Raw genomic sequence first — 19,140 nt, forward strand, 5'->3', positions numbered from 1 at the left:
ACCGTGCTATCTGTGCTCTCCCTGCGGACAGTCAGTGTTTCTATAAATGTGAGGGGAGGGTGAAGAGATGGAGACAGACTGATTTTTGATGTCTTGCTTTATAGACAGGGTCATATAATGAAGGTTTCAAATTCCTTATATGACAGAGTGGGAGAGTGTGCATGTGAGGTGAGGAGATATCTGTGTGGAAAAGACCTGTGGAAAGTTTGCATTAATAAATAGCACTTGGACTCAATGGCAGAATATGCCACAAACTATGAAAAAGGGGTAAGTTGGGTGTTGAAGCTTACTGGTGAACACTCTCTTTAACTGGCCCTGGAGGAGAGAAAGGCTGGGCAAGAGGCCATTTCATTTTGGATACTTGGACAGGTCTCATGTAATGTGAGAGCAGGACAGGAAAACAAAAGTTGGAATCTCATTGCAGCCACCAAACTCCAGATGGATTTCTGCAACACGTGGTCAAGTCTGCCATTTAAAAGTCAAAGATTACATTCTTAACATTTTCATTCTCCACTGTCTGAAATATGAAATATATAATACTATCGCTATTTTGCTTTTACTTGATTTCCCCCCCCCCCCGCCTTCTCCTTTGTTTTTCAGTGGCATGCCCTCTCTCGTGAAGAGCAGGCTAAATATTATGAATTAGCGCGGAAGGAAAGACAGCTACATATGCAGCTCTATCCAGGCTGGTCTGCAAGAGACAATTATGTAAGCGCCTTCTGCACACCGACGGCTCTCTCTTCTCACTCATTCTCTCCCTGTGTTACTCTCGTAAGGGAAATGTGCTGTAGAGTGTAACTAATGCTGGCATTGTTTTCTATTTTTGAAAGTTAATGAACTTTATAATAAAGACTTCATGGTTATATTTCATTTTGAAAATTGCACTGTCATAATTTTTTGGCTATATGCTAATGATATTTTTAAGTAAGATTTTTTAATCAAAAAAATCCTTATCATTGAAATGTTGGTGAAAAGATTGTTTTTAAAGCCCGCAGTCTCATCATGTAAATAATGATGAGATGATTATTATTAATAACTAGTTAACTCTCTTCCAGTATATTTTCTGTGCATATTTTTCCCTTTTTACTTGGATGTGTGTTTGAGGGTGGGTGGTTGGGTGTGTATATACATACACTTTTGTACCATGCTCCTTGCTCTTATATACAATACGTGTTTTTCTGTTACGGCATAGTGTTTCTGTGTATCAGTTTTAATAGGTACGCGATATTCATTGAGTGAATGTCACAGTTAACCATTTTTTCCCTGCTTTTTAGTCATTTGCTATTTTTTTTAATAAGTGGAAATAATCCTGCAATGAACTGTGCATAATAACGGTTTTTTTTTTTCCTGTATTTAGGACTTATTTTTATAGGATAGATTCAAAGTAGTAAAATTGTTGAGTACAGATTATAAAGGCTTTTGATATATATTGTCAGATTTCTTTTCAAAAAGGATTACGTTATTTTACACTTATTACAATGTATTCATGTGACTGTTTTGCCACAGACTAATTAGAACTAAGTAAAAATCCACTTTTTTGTTTCATATTAACATACCCTGATGTCCATTATATGTTTTATTTAGATGGAGTAGGTATTATCATAATTTTCAGTTCAGTTCAGTTGCTCAGTCATGTCTGACTCTTTGTGACCCCATGAATCACAGCACACCAGGCCTCCCTGTCCATTACCAACTCCCAGAGTTCACCCAAACTCATGTCCACCGAGTCGGTGATGCCATCCAGCCATCTCATCCTCTGTCGTCCCCTTCTCCTCCTGCCCCCAATCCCTCCCAGCGTCAGAGTCTTTTCCAATGAGTCAACTCTGTTCATGAGGTGGCCAAAGTATTGGAGTTTCAGCTTTAGCATCATTCCTTCCAAAGAAATCCCAGGGCTGATCTCCTTCAGAATGGACTGGTTGGATCTCCTTGGAGTAAGCACCTCGTTTTTATTTCCAGTTCTTTTATTACTTTTAGTTTGAACATCTTGTTCTTGTCTTGATACAGCAAAAACTACTTCTGAGAAAGAATACTGTAAGTGATATCAGTTGTATCATATTTTATAGAGGGAATGTTTTTGATCACTTAAGTTCTTAATTTAAAAATTTGAAGATCATTTTCATGTTTCTTGTGAGGCTAGCATTCAAGTGCCAGCTAGGACTGTCTTCCTATTAGACACAGTCGTCCTTTTTAAGAATGGCGAAGCCGTGAATCAGCATGTAAATTAACGTGTGGCCACTGCTGTGGATGATCCTGTGGGGCCACAAGTGTGAGGTCATACATCCCATATCATGAGGCACAGAGATGTTGGGGACACACTGTCTCCTGTAACATGGAAGAAAAAGTCCCCACTGGTCAGGATCTGGAGCTTCCTCATTGGATACAAGTATGACATAGGAGGTAACAGTCCTGCTGTTTGTGACTTGGGAGCAGCAGCTTCATCGACTCTCCTGGATTGTGTCTTGGTTGCTTTAGTAACTGCCGCATGCCAGTTGTCAAGAACTGTCTTAAATGCTTTGTGTGTTGTTTTCTAGTCCTTAGGATAATCCTGTGACATAAACAGTATTGTTGCATTTTACAGATGAGGGAAATTGAAGAGTCAAGAGGTTAGGTAACTTGTCTGGGGCTGTGTAGTGGCTAAGCTGCAAGGAACACCCAAGTCCCCCAGACTGCACAGTCTGTGCCATTTCCTTCCTCCAGACAGACCAGCTCAGTCTGCCAGGGCCTCCTTAGGAAGACAGCTTTAGCTGAAGAGTTGCCTCTCAGAACTGGGCTTCTGTTCTCTGGACTGTAATTAGTATTTTCTGGATAGAGCCTTTGTGATGCCCTTTAAGTGGGAAGATCAATCCCCCAGCTAAAGGGTTTCAGTCCTAAAGTATACTCCTTTAACCCTGTCCTGGGTCTCATCCGGATGTGGTTGGCCTGTAGGGAAGAATGGTCTTCCTTCTTTGACCCCCTGGGAGAGCTTTGCTGTGCTGAGAATTTACATAGATTAAGTGTTGCATGTTGAATGTCTTTTTTTTTTCTTTTTATGTTATTGAAGTATAGTTGACTTACAGTGTTAATTTCTGTTGTACAGCAAAGTGATTCAGTTGTATGTATGTGTGTGTGTGTGTGTGTGTACTTTTTTATATTCTTTTCCATTATGGTTTATCACAGGATACTGAATATAGTTCCCTGTTCTGTACAATAGGAACTGGTTGTTTATCCATCCTCTATATAATAGTTTGCATCTGTCCCTAATACCCAATCCTTTCCTTCCCCACCCCACCCACCTTAGTAACCAAAGTTACGTATGCCTGTGAGTTTACTTCTGTTTCATAGATATGTTCATTTGTGTTGTATTTTAGATTCTACATACAAGTGATATCATGTCTTTGAACGAAGTTTCTGTTTCTGATCCTTGAAGAGTGAGTTGCCACTTGTAAAAAGAGATAAAAGAAACATATGTTCTTTTTCTCTCTCTACCCTTCTCTCCATGTGGAGAGATGGGAAGTAGTTTTTAAGGAAGACTAGTGTAATGTGAATTTACCTTTAAAGATTTTCCTTGGCACAACTTTTAAAGGAAATTGTTTGCACAGTTTGATTTTTAGGATCTCTTTGAATGAAGGGGAATCCCAGCTTTGTAACTTAAAATTTTTATAATAATCAAAATAAGCCTGGTAATTACTAAAGCAAACAGAAGTCAATCAAGTGGTATCAATTTTAGCTAAAGATATTACAGAGTATTCTTAGGAGTACAAGAATACAGTCTAAATAAGATATATGCTCTGTATCTTAGCTTTTCTTTGTCAGAATACTATCCTAATGCTCACTGAGATCATATTAAATATATATCTCAATATTTAATATTAAAATGCCCTAAGGCATCACACATTATATAGCTTCAATTTGTTTTTATAACTTTCATTTTGTAACTGGCTTTCATAAATCAACAGTGAACATATATTCTTAGGTGTATTGTTATATTTGTATTATTGAAGCTTCTAAATGTAGTGCTTAAAACCCCAGTACTATTTATGGTTTTCATGAAAAGTTTATTTACTACCATGAAATTTTGTTTGTTTTTGTGTAAACTAACACAAATATATCCAAACTCCATAAGTCTTTTTGTCTACCATAAATGTAAGTTCTCTTGAAGCACAGGTGTATTCCTAGAATATAGTACAGGTGATTTCACAAAAGCAACATTAGTCTGACATGTCAGGCCACAGTTGCATGTTCTAAGCACGTGCTAGGCATGTGCTGGGTGGCAGAGATGAGCTGAGATTCAGGCAGTGCTGACAGCCCTGTGGTAAGGGGCCCAGGGACACAGCTCATCATGGCCCCTGTGAGGAGTCAGATTATGGTGGGAACCTCTCAGAGAAGAGTCCTACATGACACTTGAGATGAATCTTAAAAGGGTGAATGGGAGCTTGGAGGAGGAGGAGGTGAGGAAGAAAGCGCCATGTACATGAAACTACCTTATTGCACCTTCTGAAAACCATAAGTCATTGCATGGGAGGGAATGACTTATGTGAAAGGGGGACAGTAAATGCCTATGAGAAGCATGTTCTTCCTCTGTCTGCTCCCCTCTTCCTGGAGTACCTTAATCATCTTAATATGACTCCACTATTTTTGGTATGCCATTTCCCAAGGTTACTAATATCTGTTGTTTGCCTTAGTGTTTATGAGGACAGTTTCAGTCAACTTTCCCAAGATCAGGTCATGTGACATGAAAAAAAAATATCTTGAGGTGCATGAAAATACATACTTTTATATATTTGTACAATATACTCAATATAATCTTATGGTTTTATTTTTTGTGAATGTGATTATTACAGCAGACAGAGAAGCTGGATGTGATGTGTGTTCTGTTATACTTATTTGAAAAGACCATCCTAATCTAGGTTGGTCATTTACTATTCATATAAGTGGACTACATACTGTGTCTATGCCTTGTTACAATTATTTTTGAGGGGAAAGTAATTATGAAGGAAAACAGAAAATTAAAGCAGTATAAATAGACCTAAAATGGAAATATGTGATTAAGGTGATTTTGAACTGCATTTTAAATTGCAGGAATATTCATGTTGTTATGTCTTTTAGGAAGCAAGGTCTTTAGCTGCCGTAAATGAGTCTTTACGATTACCTTTTGAGTTTTCTCAAGTTCTGTCTTACCCCGCTACTGCTGTCTCAGTTATGTCATATCTGTGCCACAGGGGCTGAAGATCCTGTTAACATTGTGGATTTTTAATTAGATGGTCGAATTCATAGTAAGGAAGATTTATCATCACCTCTACCAGAAGTGGATTCTAAGTGTGATGGTTAGCAATAATAGGAGTACCGGAGTACCTCCTTATGTGGGCTTTCCTTGAATGGGAGGTGGTGTCTGTGGCCACAGCCCTTGTTGTTGCTGTTTAGCTGCTAAGTCCTGTCCAACTCTCTGCTGCCCCGTGGACTGTAGCTTCCAGGTTCCTCTTGTCCATGGGATTTCCCAGGCAAGAATACTGGAGTGGGTTGTCATTTCCTTCTCCAGGGGGTCTTCCCGACCCAGGGACTGAACCTGCGTCTTCTGCACTGGCAGGTGGATTCTTTACCCCTGAACCACCAGGGAAGCCCACCACAGCCCTAGGACATCATTATCCTGTGTGCGTGTGGCCACTGCCAACTCAGTACTTATGACATTAAATGTGAAGCTAAAAAGACAAAGGTCACAGATGAGAACTGTTCTCTTGCTCTCGGTTTCTAGGTACGGATGGTAAAGAAAGAGATAATGAGGCATCTCTCTCTCGGTTGACTGCCTGCCTGTCCTTTTGTATCACAGTCATCCATGTGCTCACAGTACAGTCTATGACAGTGTGCCTGTCTTCTTCCAGGGTAAGAAAAAGAAGAGGAAGAGAGAGAAGCTACAGGAGTCCACATCAGGTAGGCCCCATGTGCCTTCGCAGCCCATTCTGCTTCTGAGGAGCACCTTTAAAGCAGTCTGCATCTTTCCATACACTGCTTTATTCTTCAGCTCTACTGTGATTCCTAAACTCGGCTTTTCTTCCTGAAATTCCTTTAAAATGTTTCAAAGACCTTTCTTTTACATGTGACTGTGTGAAGGTACATCTAAAAAGCTCCCCCAAGCCCTGTTCCTGGGAATCCTCGTTGTTAACTGTGATTGTTTTCCTTTTTCCTTGGTTTTGTTTTTGCTTTTGTTGTTTATGTCTTCTCTTTGCTTTGACACTTCTGTTCTTCTAGTTGCATAATTGCTCACGTTACAGTTTTTTATGATGACCCTGTGATATGCCACCTTGTATCCCCTGGAGAATCTTTTCTATGGTTTGGGGTTATTTAAAAATATAAAACATGATGCTAGGGTTTATCTTTCCTGTACAGTAATTCAAGGCATCAATCAGTGAGGTCCTATTTATTTCCCCTTTTCTTTCATTAAAGATAAGGCCTCTACTTGTACTGCACAAATAAAAATGGCTGGTATAAGAACCATAAAAAAATAAAGCAAAGAGGTCCACATTATATTGTAGCTACTACGTATTTGGAATGTACAAAAACCTCTTCAATAAAAATTTGTTAAAGACACAATTTTCTGCAGGTACAGGTCCAAGAATGACAGCTGCCTACATCTGAAACATGGTAAGAACGACTCTCTGGTCCTACTGCTGACATTATTTATAAACAGAGGCACTTGCTTGTGAATCTTCTTGCTTATACTGATGCCATTCAGCATTGCTCCTTTAAAGAGGAAAGCCCACCAGAATCAAAGCAGTGCTTTAAAACATCTGATGGTTTTTATACCGGCTATAGACTTGCAATATAGTCTGTGTCTCTCTTCTTCCCCTTTTTGCCCCTTTAATCTTTCCCCATTCCCTTTCCCCTAACTCTCGTCAACCATTCCTTACTAACCAGTGGCAATCTGCCTGCTTAAAAGACAAGTAACAGAAACCAGCAAAATGTCATCTTACTCTGCAAACCTGGGGCTGTGCTGGAGGAACTCAGGCCCACACTGGCTCAGGACTTGGAAGGTTTTGCTCTGTAGAGACTTTTTCTCAGTTGGGATGATATTTAGAGGCTTACAAGTAGCATATTTATTTCTAGGGAGAAAGAGGCTTCATTTTTTTCTGTTTAAATATATGGCTCATGGACTTATTAACTATGTTGTACTATCAAGTTCTTTATTGGTAACCATTGCTAGATCTCGCTCTCATCTTTATAGCTAAATTTATTTCATTCCTGCTTATGGTAGTTATTTGATTTTTGACCGTATGACCAGCAGCCCTGGTGGAAATCTGGCTTTGTAAACTACCTCATTCTTTGCTAGGCTTCAAATTCTTAGTGTGTCTGTGAATTCTCGGTTCTCCTCCGAGGCGCTCCCTTTGATTCTCTTCTCTCTAGGAACCTGCATTCAGTCCCGTCAACTCCCATCTTTGGCGTCTGTCTCGAGTCTTTCCTCCCACACTCAGCAGTCCAGAGCCTCAGCTCAGGTGCTCTAACTTTCCCTCTGGGTCACTGTACTAGCCTTTGGATAACTGTCCTGCTGCCAGACTTCATTTCTGCCAGTTCTTTGTGTTGCTCTCAGAGGGATTTGCCGAAACACAAACGGATGGTGCCACTTCCCTGCTTAAAAAGGGCCAGGGCTTCCCCCCCACCGTCTGAAGGACACAGTGCAGACCACGTTAGCGCGGACCTGCGTCTACCGCCTGCTCAAGGTTCCGTGTTCTGCCTCTCCTCACCGCCAACCATGTGTCCTGTGCTCTGTCCAAACAAAATCATTTGCGTCCCCCAGACAGATGGAGGCTGCTGCACGTGCTGTCCCTGTGCTCAGAAAGCCCATTTCCTCTGCCTGAGCATGGTGTTTCTCAGGAGGAGAGCATTAGCTTGTGGGTCATTTCGTTCTTGACTAGAACCAGATGACCACTTAAACTTTTAAAACTTAATCTTGGTGCTAAAATTTCAATGGACTTTCCTAGGAAAGCCTGCAGAGATTTTGGTACCAAATAGATACGAATTTTACATCCACTGTTTGCCCAGCTTGAGGTTCTTAATCTTCATTTCCCCCCACTCTAAAATGGGAACAGTAAGTGCCACCCCTTAGGGTTCTTTGTTTATCATCAGTGGCCTCCCTTCATCCCTCCACCCCACACCAAGACCCAGTTCAGCTGTCCTCTCCTCTGTGAGACTTTCTTCATCTTTATTCAGAGTCCCAGAGCTCTTCACAATTTCATCATTGTTGTTTTATGATTTCAAAAGTCCTATAAACTAGTCGTTAGTGGCAGGCTTTTCTCCGAGTATAAAGATCAGCTCTTCGTACAAGTGACCAAACGGGTATCAGAAAAATAATGTCACTGATGTTCACATTCAATTCAACTTAATAGCTATTATTGAGGACCTCTTCTGAGCAGGCCTTGTAGCTGGGTTACCAGGAGCACAGGCCCAGCCCCCGGGTACTCACAGCATCATAGTTTAGAAATAGTTCTAGTAGTAAACACATGTGCTTTTGTACCTTTTTTGTCGCATTTTATTTTTTGAAGACTGTTGTCCTTTTAATTACTGAACACCTGGGTATGGACAGCAGCCCCTTTAATGCTTGGCTCTAAATGGAAAACCCTCATAAGCACAACATGCTAAGGACTGATAATGCTCTGATCTACTCTGTCCTCTGTTTGCACCACCATCTTTAATGCTGTTTCTATTCAAAAATCATGCAGAAATGTGTTTCTATACTTCAGACTTTGATATTTGGTTTTGTGTCCTTTATGATTAAATAGTATTTCAGATTCGAAGATTAGCTAAATGCCTTTTTGTTCTAGAATGTACCCCAAGTATCTCCTTTTTAAAAAATCACGTTACAGTGATCATTATGCTTCCTTGTCACTTTCATCTTTGCTCTTTTTTTTAAGGTCAGGGTGTCCCCTCTGCCCTGCTCCAGAAAAACACAACAAAGCTTACTTTCCCCCCGCCCCAAGAAAAAATTCTTAGCTCTTGTCAGCTGGGCTGCACTTAATCAGAGTCTTCAGTGTTCCTCTCCCGTCTCGGTGCTGGATCAGTCATGCAGCCTTTGAAGTCCTGTCCTCCACACTACCCTATTTTAGAGAACGGCACGGCCAGTCATTTGATAAGAGTTACTAATCAGAGAGGTCAGATTTGCATTCATAAAGATTTCAGCAAATTAGGAATGATACCACCCCTACTGTTTCCCCACCCCTTTCTTTGTTTTAAGAATTCAGAAACTTCTATGGGTAGTAGTTGACTTGTTTAGTTATTATGCAGCATTTATTGGGCACTTTATAAATGCCAGTTAGCTCTGGAAATACAGCATTGAATGAGGCTCCAGAGGTCCCTGCTCTGTTCTGCTTACATTGCTGGCAGGGCAACTGATTAAAAACAAACAGAAACGTGTAAGTGCTGTAATACAAATAAAGCAGAGTGACCGGAGGGTCGGCTTCGGGCTGACGATGATAAAAGGCCTTCTGAGGGGGTGGCGCTCAGTAATAACCGATTATTTCCCATGGAGGGTATTCTGTGTATTGTTCTAGATGGAAGACCAGGGCAACAGAGCATCCTGCTGTTAGAAAGCGCTTAGACTAGGACTGAGGCCACCCAGGCTCTCACAGTCGCCCTCTCTGTGCCATGTGATGACCTGGGGCAGTAGGTTTAAGTCAGGAGCCTCTGGTCCTGCAGCAGAAGGCAGAAGTGAAAGAGGACTGTTTGCTGGCCTCTAAGCTCCCAGCTGCCTCCAGTCCCAACTTTTCCTGGTTTGCTTTGTGCTTCCACGGGCTGCCCTGCCTCCTGAGTGTTAGAAAAGGGACTTGAAGTCTCTTTTCTGTTTACTAATCTGTCCTCATTCTAGGTCCGAGTGGAGTGGCACTGTAGAATAAGGCGCCTGTATGATCTTGAAAACGACGTGCTTGCCCGTAATCCTGTGTAGGTCGCCTCCCCTCGCCCCCGGAATGAGATTCAGAAGCACTGCCTCCAGCTCGAGGCTTCGCTTCGCTGCTGATGGCGCCATGTGGCCTCTTGTCTGTCAGACTTCAGTCCCACTTGTGCTGGCTCCACCTTAGAGAGGAGCTCGAGACAGATGGAGGGTTTGCTTAGGCTCGATCCTGCCCACAGTGTGCGTGAGGACTCTTAGGGCTTGCTCTCAGCTCAGAAGGGAAATCCTGAAGTCAGGCTATCCCTGCAGGAAGGCAAAGCTGATGGAACGCAGTGCCCAGACGGGGAAGAGGCTGTGGCTCCAACGTGAAGAGATTTTTGAGAGGGTTTCCCTCTGTACAATGAAACTTACCGTTATCCTGCTCTCCTTAAAAGAAATTCCCGTTAAATTAGATCACTGAGCTTAGACGTCTGTGATGTAGCTCAAATGGTAGGGAGCGCTCATTACTCTGAACTAGCATGGGATATGGTGGATTATAGGGAAAAGACTCCTCTGTGAACAAAAAGCCATCTGAGAACTCGTCTCCTTAAAAGACACAAGTTTCATTTAATGCTTTCACTTTGTTGGTGGGAAATGCCATTGGAGTTGCTTCATACACCCAGCCGTGTCCCCATCTGCCTGTGTGTTTCAACTTTTGTGCATTCTATAAGGATAGTCATTCTGGTGAAATCAAGTTGAAACAAAGAAATTAGCATTAACCCAGACTCAACATCTTGTAGCCAACTTTAGGAATAATTAGAATTAGGATCTATAAAAGGCATTCCTCCAAATCAGAGGTGATTTCCAAGCTGTGGGATCTTTCAAGAAATCCAAATTCATCCTTAGCTTTTTTTTTAACTAACTCTTCATTTGTGGGAATGCTGGGAGCCCAGGGCCCTGGGCAGTGAGACTGCACACATTCTCCCGTGAAGGCCAATGTCATAAACACCAATTGTTTGTTCACTTTGTGAACATCCAGTGAGGTCTACTTGTACAAATCAAGAACTGCTTTAGGCAGTGGGGTGACTTGCTAAATGAACCCTGCCCATTCCCAGAGGAACTCTCAGTTTAAGAGGATACAGGCATACAAATGAACAATTACAAAATAATATGTTTTATGGTAGAGAGCAAGCACCTACAGCCACTGTGTTAACGAGAACAAGAAGTATTAATACACAAAACGAGCTCAAGGAAGGCTTCCTGGAGTAGTAAGTCACACTTGAGCTGTGCAGTCATGGAAGAATTCTTGGGTTTGAAAGAACAAGGATCAAGTTGTGAGTTTCCAGTATTCTGGTACATGTTAGATTTGATTTATGTAACATCTTAAGGTTGTCAGAAGTCAAAGATTATCATCAAATACTTCCCTTCCTGACTTAAGATTCATGAGGAATTGAAGCAGCAAAGAATTAAGAATTTTTGAAAAGGTGGAGATTATTATTCTGTGTTTACTAACTTAAAAAATATTACTGATTAGTTTACTAATATTTACTTTAGCAAAACATATAAAAAGTCCACTATTTTAAAATTATATAAATTATGATATTTCAGTGTATTTCCTTTGATCATATAACACCGAAAGTCTAGTTTAAAAACAAGCTACCTTTTTAATGGCTGAGTGATACTCCATTGTGTATTGAGTATTACTCAGCATTGTGCATTGAGTGTTACTCAGCCATTAAAAAGAATACATTTGAATCAGTTCTATTGAGGTGGATGAAACTGGAGCCGATTATACAGAGTGAAGTAAGCCAGAAAGAAAAACACCAATACAGTATACTAATGCTAATACTAATATGGAATTTAGAAAGACAGTAATGATAACGCTGTATGCTAGAACAAAAGAGACACAGATGTATAGAACAGTCTTTTGGACTCTGTCCCAAAGGGAGGGTGGGATGATTTGGGAGAATGGCATTGAAACATGTATAATATCATATAAGAAACAAATCACCAGTCTAGGTTTGATGCATGATACAGGATGCTCGGGGCTGGTGCCCTGGGATGACCCAGAGGGATGGTACGGGGAGGGAGGTGGGAGAGGGGTTCAGGATGGGGAACACGTGTATACCCGTGGTGGATTCATGTTGATGTATGGCAAAACCAATACAATATTGTAAAGTAATTAGCCTCCAATTAAAATAAATAAATTTAAAAAATAAAAACAAGCTACCTTTAAAAAAAAAAAAACCTCAAGTTTAGCACACCAAGAGATACAGACAGGCACCCATATACAGACACACTACACTATGATTTTGGCCTTGGAATAATCTTTACCTTGTACACTTGCTAAACTGAGAATTTAAAATATTTTTTCCTAAATGAAAACTTTAGCCTTTATTTTCCTGGGCCAACAGGTGTGTGGGAGAAGTAGTTTCTAGTATAGTAGACAGCACAATAGTTGATTGTGCAGTGCTTGGATTTACATCTTTTAAAAAGTTTTTCTAGCTTTCCATTTGATTGGACTGGAATCCTCCTCAGAACTGACTGAAGGTCTTCCAGGAGACTTGCCTGAAGCCTGAGACTTGGCTGTGTGCTCCTAAGAGTCAGGGAGAGGTCTAAAGATTTTCAGGAGTCTCCTTGAGAAAAAACATTTACTTCATACAGTTTTTAAAGCTCACCCTAGTGAGTTTGACACTTGTGCCTAATCTTTGCCCTGAACTCTGTTCCCCGAGGACAGATGTAGTCACCCACATTAACTATCAGTGAGCCTCTGGTTCCCAGGTAGGCTGGTCAAGTTAGAAAGCAAAGCCAACTGTTTACAGACTAGTAAAACTGGAAATACCTAGGAAACACGAAGGCTTGTCCAAAGTCTCAAAGTAGAAATGAAGGCTTATAAGGAGAAAGTGAAAAAACCAGGGGTGTGTTGGCACTGGAATCATCAAGAGGGAGGCAGGCAGATGCCGGCTTCGGTGCGCTACACGCTGGTGGCTGGGCTGTCAGTCTAGCGCGCGTGGTGGTTTTATCTCGGCAGCTGTGCACTGGTGAGGGCACGGGGAGAGGACCGTGCTTCTGGAGAGAGCTTTGAAAACCTCTGCAGTGCTGCAGGGTCCTTCCCATCAGTTCTGTGCCGCTCTTGAATGGTCAGAAGAGCTAAAACCAGGTTTAAGTTGCCTGGGAAACAAAGGGAAACAAATAGGAAACTGACCCCTAGCAGGAGTGATCATGTGTCATTAAAAAACGATAGTAGACAGAGAGAAGAATAAGGCTCTTATAACCCTCGAGACACGTGGTCTTCAGTATTGTCCATGGAAACCTGTGAAATTAAGATCCAAGCCCTTAAGAATAGTTGATAGAATAAAATGTTTTGGACAAATTTGGTATAATAGAATGTTTTCTCACTGAGTTGTCTGAAACTGAGAGAATTTTCCTTCTGGATAATGGAGTTTGCCAGAGAACTTTAGGTTTACCTGTTTAAGTATCAAAACATGTACTTTTTAACTCTCGTGAGTACCGCTCTTTGTTCAGCAGAGTACATGTAATTTAAATATTTTTTAATACCTCATGCCATTATTCTGTAGTGTAATGTACTGTATGGTATATGGCAACAAGGAATTGATGGTGTCTGACACTTGTAAATGACCCCAAATAACAGGGGATTTCTAAAGATCCGCTCTTTCTAATTTACTGTCTTCTCATTCTGACCAGGGACTGTATCTCTCCCTGACACTAGTAAATATGTTCCTTCAGATCCATTTTGTGGATCTGGGAACCAGAAAACAAAGCTTATTTGAATAATATATACATTAAAAGCAAATAGAGTCTGAGTTGGCATATGGAGGGTGCTCTTATTAGGAAGGGTAAATGTGCCCTTTTTTTTTTTTGCATGAATCTTTTGTTACTGCAGTGAGAGCTTAAGGCCCTTCCACTTCCTCAGCTGTGTTCTGTGGGTCTGAAGCTGCCAGGTCTTAGATCCGAGGAGTGAGTCTAATAATCTGAGGTGATCCTGCCTTAGCAAAGTCACTCTTTTTTTTTTTTTTTTTAACAGAATGAGGGGGAAGAAAGGAAAGCATTTCAGTCAAACAGTAGTGCCCACTTTTTTGTTTACGTCCTAAGTCAAATGACTTGAAGTTTTCTAAATTTTTAGATATAGTCTCTGTAAATATAACAAAATTTTTGCTGCCCTTTGATATTACTTTTCCCAGGTATCACTGTATTTCTGTAGACACTGTAGAAGAAATTTTATAATACATTTGATAAGATAGACTTTGCAGAATTCTCTATTCTTAATTTTCCACCAGAAATTCTGTAAATAATACAACAATTGCTTTTACCCCCAAACGTGCCACATGAGGTTGGAACAACAAAACCAACACTGCTGGGCCACGTATCCTGTGTGGATGCACTAACAGGAGCCTCTACGCCCTGCTTTGTGGCAGCCTTGTATGGGGAGGGATCTTTGCGCTGTTTGAGGGGTGAGAAGATGTCAGGAACTTGTCTAGGCCCGTGCGGTCGGTGTGCAGCAGCGTCAGGCTCAGACCAAGCTCTGTTTCTCTTTAGCGCACGTCTCCACTCTCTGCAGTAACCAACACTCCCTGCACCGTTCAGCTGCTAGGCACGCAGTCTGTCACGGGTGATTATCTCCTTTCATCCCCCTCAGCGACATTATGAGGTGTAATGATGTACTATTGATATTTCTATTTTATAGATGAGACTGAGGTTTTTACATTCAGGTAGCTTGCTGAGGATAACTCAGGTGATGTGATAAAGGCTGGGGCTCACCCAGCCCAGGACTGATATTCTCAGAGCTCATGCTCAGAACCCACAACGCATCGTCACCTCCCTAGGCCCCACACACTTAAGACTCCCAGACTCCTACACATGCAGAAATGACGGTGGAAAGAGAAAGGAGCGTGCGCTAGTTCTACTGCCTCTCTTTCTGAAGGGGAAGTTAGCATCCTTAGTGAGGAGAACTTGTGGAGAGAAAAGGTGAATTGGATAAAGAATTCAGAGATGGGTAGATGAGTCTCCATAGATATTGTCCTCCTGAAGCACTCTGATATACAGAAGTAAAATGGATTTTGAGGCTCTCTTATTCGAAACTTTCCTCGAGAATATTTCTGCAGTGTTTCCCGTGGAGGTAAGGGTCTAGGGTGGGATCTGTGAGGCCCAGCCAACCAGTGTGATGTTGGCTCCCTCTTCCTCACAAGGGAGAGGCAAAGGGCTGATGAGAAGAGAAGCCAATAGCTGCAGATGGGAATAAGAAAGCCCCTAGAGCAGTTTACTCATAGTTACAGGCCTGCTTCAGAGTCGTCTGAACTTTGCCAAAGTCTGGTTGCCCGGATAGTGATTTACTCTGAATACCCACAAGGGAAGAAACCACACAGATGCAGTGACCTTGCCGTGGTTTAAATGACCTGGGTCCAAGCCCAAGGCCAGTGACCCCTCATGGCCCTGACCTCTCCCTCCTTCCTCCACAGTTTGGGAATCATCTTGCATCAGAGCTTACAGCTGGGGACTGGGGGCCAGCTAGCTTGATGCTGGGACTTAAGGACTAACTCCACTGGAGAAAGAATAGACACCACCAGCCTTCCCAGCCACACATTATCGGTCGTTCTTTTTCTCAAATGCTGGGTAATCCTTTCAAAGACCTGAATCTGCCTTTTGTAGGTTACACTTTAAATCTATAGATTTAAATTTCCCAGTTAACTCTCATGCTCGTTGTCCTCTCGTCCTGCTCTGAGAGCAGGCCATCTTGGGGTGGGCAGCAGTCTAGATGTAGACCCCCCCCCCCCCACTGTCCTAACAGTGCTGTTGACTGGCTCACGGGTGTGGCAGGCGGGCAGGCGAGAAGCAAAGGAGTGGTAACTCAGCTCTGCAGTGCGGTGGAAAGAAATTGGGTTTAAGGCTCAGAAGCTATTTCTGCCCCCTATGGTGACCTTAGCCAAGGCCTTTCGCCTCACATAGCCCGGTCCTTCGGTTGCATGACACTGTGTCTGCCCCAGTGCCTGGTGCCGCAGGGCTCAGCCCACGCTGTCCCTTCCTCCTCGCCAGCTCCTGTGACCTACAGGGAACCAGGAGCCCCAGCGAATCTCTAGAGGTCCCTCAGACCAGTCCCTGACAAGCAAACGCCTCTGTCCCCTCTAGAAGGACAGGGCAAACCAGCTCTGTCATGCTCGCTCTCTGCTCTAGAAGTCCGCTCTCTGCATACACACATGCAGAGGGGCGCCCGCCCCGAAAGAGCAGGCTTGTGTTGGTTTGCCCGGAGGTGAGGCAGGAAAACTTGGCCGTGCGCAGGAGGTGTGTGGTGTGCTGCGGAGAGGTGGACGCTCTTTACAAAGTCTCTGCTTCTGTTCACCTTTCACAGACTCATCTCTGATGCTCTCTTCTCAAACTGCACATCATAACTAAAAACGTTTTAAAGTTCCTGCTCCTTGCTAGGAACATTTGGGAGGGGAAGGATCTCTTACTCCAGCCACCTTTGTGTGTTCCTCGCCTTTTCTGTACAAGGAGGTGCTGTTACATGACGGCAAGGCATCTTTCGGCGTGCTGTGCCCGCGTGGCTGCACGTGACCAAGTGGGTCCTCGTCACGTGTCAGCCCTCCTCTTCTCCACCTTGGCCTTGCTGATGGGCTTGGTTCCTTGCCCCTTCTGCTGGAGGACAGACTGGGGGGTGGGGTGGGGCCACAGAACCCCAAGGATAAGGGCTGGCAAAGCACTTGGCTTCCAATAAAGGCTGATGTTTGCACTTAAGAAGACATCTCCCCTTTCCCTTTCTTCACATGTTTTGAGCCAAGGTCATCTCCCAGACGCAGGTCCGTCTTGAAATTGAGATTTCCCTTTAGCACTTGGGCTCTTAATAAGCAAATCTGTCTGTCTGGGCTTCTGGTTCCATTTGGTTAGCAGGATATTCTGTCAAGATTGGAGTTCAGTCCAGGAGAGAGTGCTGGATTTCAGCTGGATGTTGGGGGAGGGCAGGGTGTTTTCTTGTGCCTGCTTCAGAGTCACTCAACAAATGGCCCACGTGGTGACTCCTCGCGGAGGGAGCCCCAAGCCTGACATGTAAGATGGGACTCCAAGCTCCCTTTGAAGCGGGCACAGTAATTGCAGCTTTGATTGCACTGACTCCGCTGCTGGGTTGGGCTGCACAGGGGTTTGCCTGGCTAGCCCAGCCTCAGCCACAGCCCCCCAGTGAAGCCTTAGATGTGGACGTCTCCAGTCTCCCAAGCCTCATGCCTGTGGTTTCTTGAAAAGAATCTTGATTTGACCTGTTTTATATCTGTAAAGCAACACTTTAAGGCCCCCATTTTTCCCATTTGGGGTAAAATTGGTCTCCCCTGACAACCTTATATTTTAAAGGACCAACCAGGTTCAAATAAGGTGCCCATTTGATAGACAGTTTCTTTACCACTTTATTTAAACACTAATAAAACTATTAGAGCATCCAAGGTGGGAAAGAGTCACTTTTTGATTGGCAGTTGTACAGAGCACCACTAAAACCAGCTTCCCAGGAGGATCCTGGAAGAGGAAACTGTGGTGATAAAACAATGGTGGGAACGTGTGACACTACAGAAAGAACTGGCTTTATTAGGAAATGTCGAAATTCTTTCCAGGGCAGCGACCTTGTGATAAGTGGTCATTCTGGCCAGCCAGGACTGGTAGTGGAGGGGGCAGAACGCACCTAGGGTGCTGTGAGGTGGGAAGAGGCCGACTCAGTGAGCGGGCAGTGCAGGAGGGCCAGGGCACCACGGGGCCATGCAGGCTGCCACCCCGTGACTTGAGGGTCAGCCTGGGGCTGGGCTGGGGACAGGTTCCAGCAGCGGGCTGGTGCTCGTGGCTGCTGAGGCCAGTCCTTTCTGAACAGAGCTGGCCTCCCGCTGCTGTGCACTCCTGGCCCAGGGCTGCTCAGCCACTCCTCACCAGCAAGAGCAACCTGGCCCTGGCCCTGGGAGTCAGGGGTGCCCAAGCACCTGATACTAGGAATCTGTGGGCAGTGCCTCCACCCCTCGCCCAGGCTCTGCCCCTGTCTCCTTGGAAAGCCAGGCCCTTTGCTGCGCTTCCCTCCTCCTGTGTGAAGCATCTGTACTCTGCTCAAACTTTTAAAAACCACAGAGCCGTAGCGTGGTTTTCCTGTCAACTGGGCGAAGGGTCATCTTGCAGAAGAGGAGCTGAAGTCGCCCCTGGAGGCCCCGCCGTGTTGCAGGCGGCGTTCCGCCCATTGTGCTTTCACTTGTCTGTTCACTAGCCACCCAGATGAACAGTTTCTTCACAGCTGTGATGATGCGTCTCCTTGAGGGACAGCACTGGCGGTGGTGGCCGTAGTAATAATGCTAACACGTAGCTGGTAAAAGCCCTAAGCGCAGGGACTCACTGTGCACTCTGCGCTCTGCAAGTCCCTCCAGGGTACTGGCTGCGCCCATGCTCACCTCAGCCCACGGCACCGCTCCTCCCGGCTCCTGGGCTACGGACTGCTCTTCTCTGAACAGCACCGGGTGGACTGGAACTCACCATCCTGCGTTTAGTTTCTCATTATTAAACTATTTCAAAGTTCCCTTTTACTTCTCCTCGAAGGTTTCTTTCTACTCAAATAAAAAGCATAAAGGAACGCACTCCCACTATTGAGAATTAATTTTTCTTCAAGGAAATGTTTGCTTATAAAAGGGCATTGCCGCCTAGACAGTTGAGATTCGTCTGAGCTGCCAGGGGACCAGATGGGGGATATGACTTCCCTGCAGCTGGACGAGGCCGTCTCCCCAGCTGCAAAGGAGGGGCATCGGATGCTCTCCACGGAGGAGCTGAACTTGGGGGTGCTTTTGCTTTCCTTTTCTCTCTGATTCTGTTGCAGTGTTTTATTTGTAATCACTCTTTGGGTCTAAGATTATTAAAACTTCTGGGATTTAGGGATTATCCTTTCTGAATGCTCTTGTCATTAGCAACATCTTTAAATACTTGTTGAGTGTACAACCCAAGATAATATTAGAGATCCCAGTTGTTATAAAGGGAAAAAAAAATACTGAGGATTGAAGCCTGAATATTGGAGAAGCTTATGCTCCTCAGACTGAATATGAGCGGACAGAAGACATCCTGGCCACATGGCTGCTTGTGGGAATGTGGGGCACTAACTCACTTGAGTGTGCTTTCAGTCTCCTGACAGGGTCACAAGGAGTGTGACGCAACCGAGGCGACTCAGCACGCACGCACGCATGCAAAGCCCTACAGTGGCTCCCCACAGTGGACTAGAAAGACCAAACACTCTAGAAGGACAGCTCCTTCCCTGAGCTGGCCATTGCCCGCCATTACAGTGCATGTTT

The 19,140-nt window shown here is 43.7% G+C and overlaps 1 protein-coding gene across 2 annotated transcripts in view; it reads left to right on the top strand.

The window, feature by feature from the left end:
• The window catches only part of LEF1 (lymphoid enhancer binding factor 1), a 120,235-nt gene that overhangs the window by 100,519 nt on the left and 576 nt on the right, over nt 1–19,140 (top strand). Inside the window, exons 9-11 of one of the 2 annotated variants that reach the window (XM_068974889.1) lie at nt 601–708; nt 5,856–5,904; nt 6,575–6,615. In XM_068974889.1, the coding sequence (XP_068830990.1) occupies nt 601–708; nt 5,856–5,904; nt 6,575–6,609 (192 nt within the window). In that variant the 3' untranslated portion in view covers nt 6,610–6,615. The remainder of the gene's footprint in view (nt 1–600; nt 709–5,855; nt 5,905–6,574; nt 6,616–19,140) is intronic. The other variant, XM_068974891.1, reaches the window with a different exon arrangement.

This window comes from Capricornis sumatraensis, chromosome 7, assembly GCF_032405125.1.
Source record: "Capricornis sumatraensis isolate serow.1 chromosome 7, serow.2, whole genome shotgun sequence".
Classification (NCBI taxonomy): domain Eukaryota; kingdom Metazoa; phylum Chordata; class Mammalia; order Artiodactyla; family Bovidae; genus Capricornis; species Capricornis sumatraensis.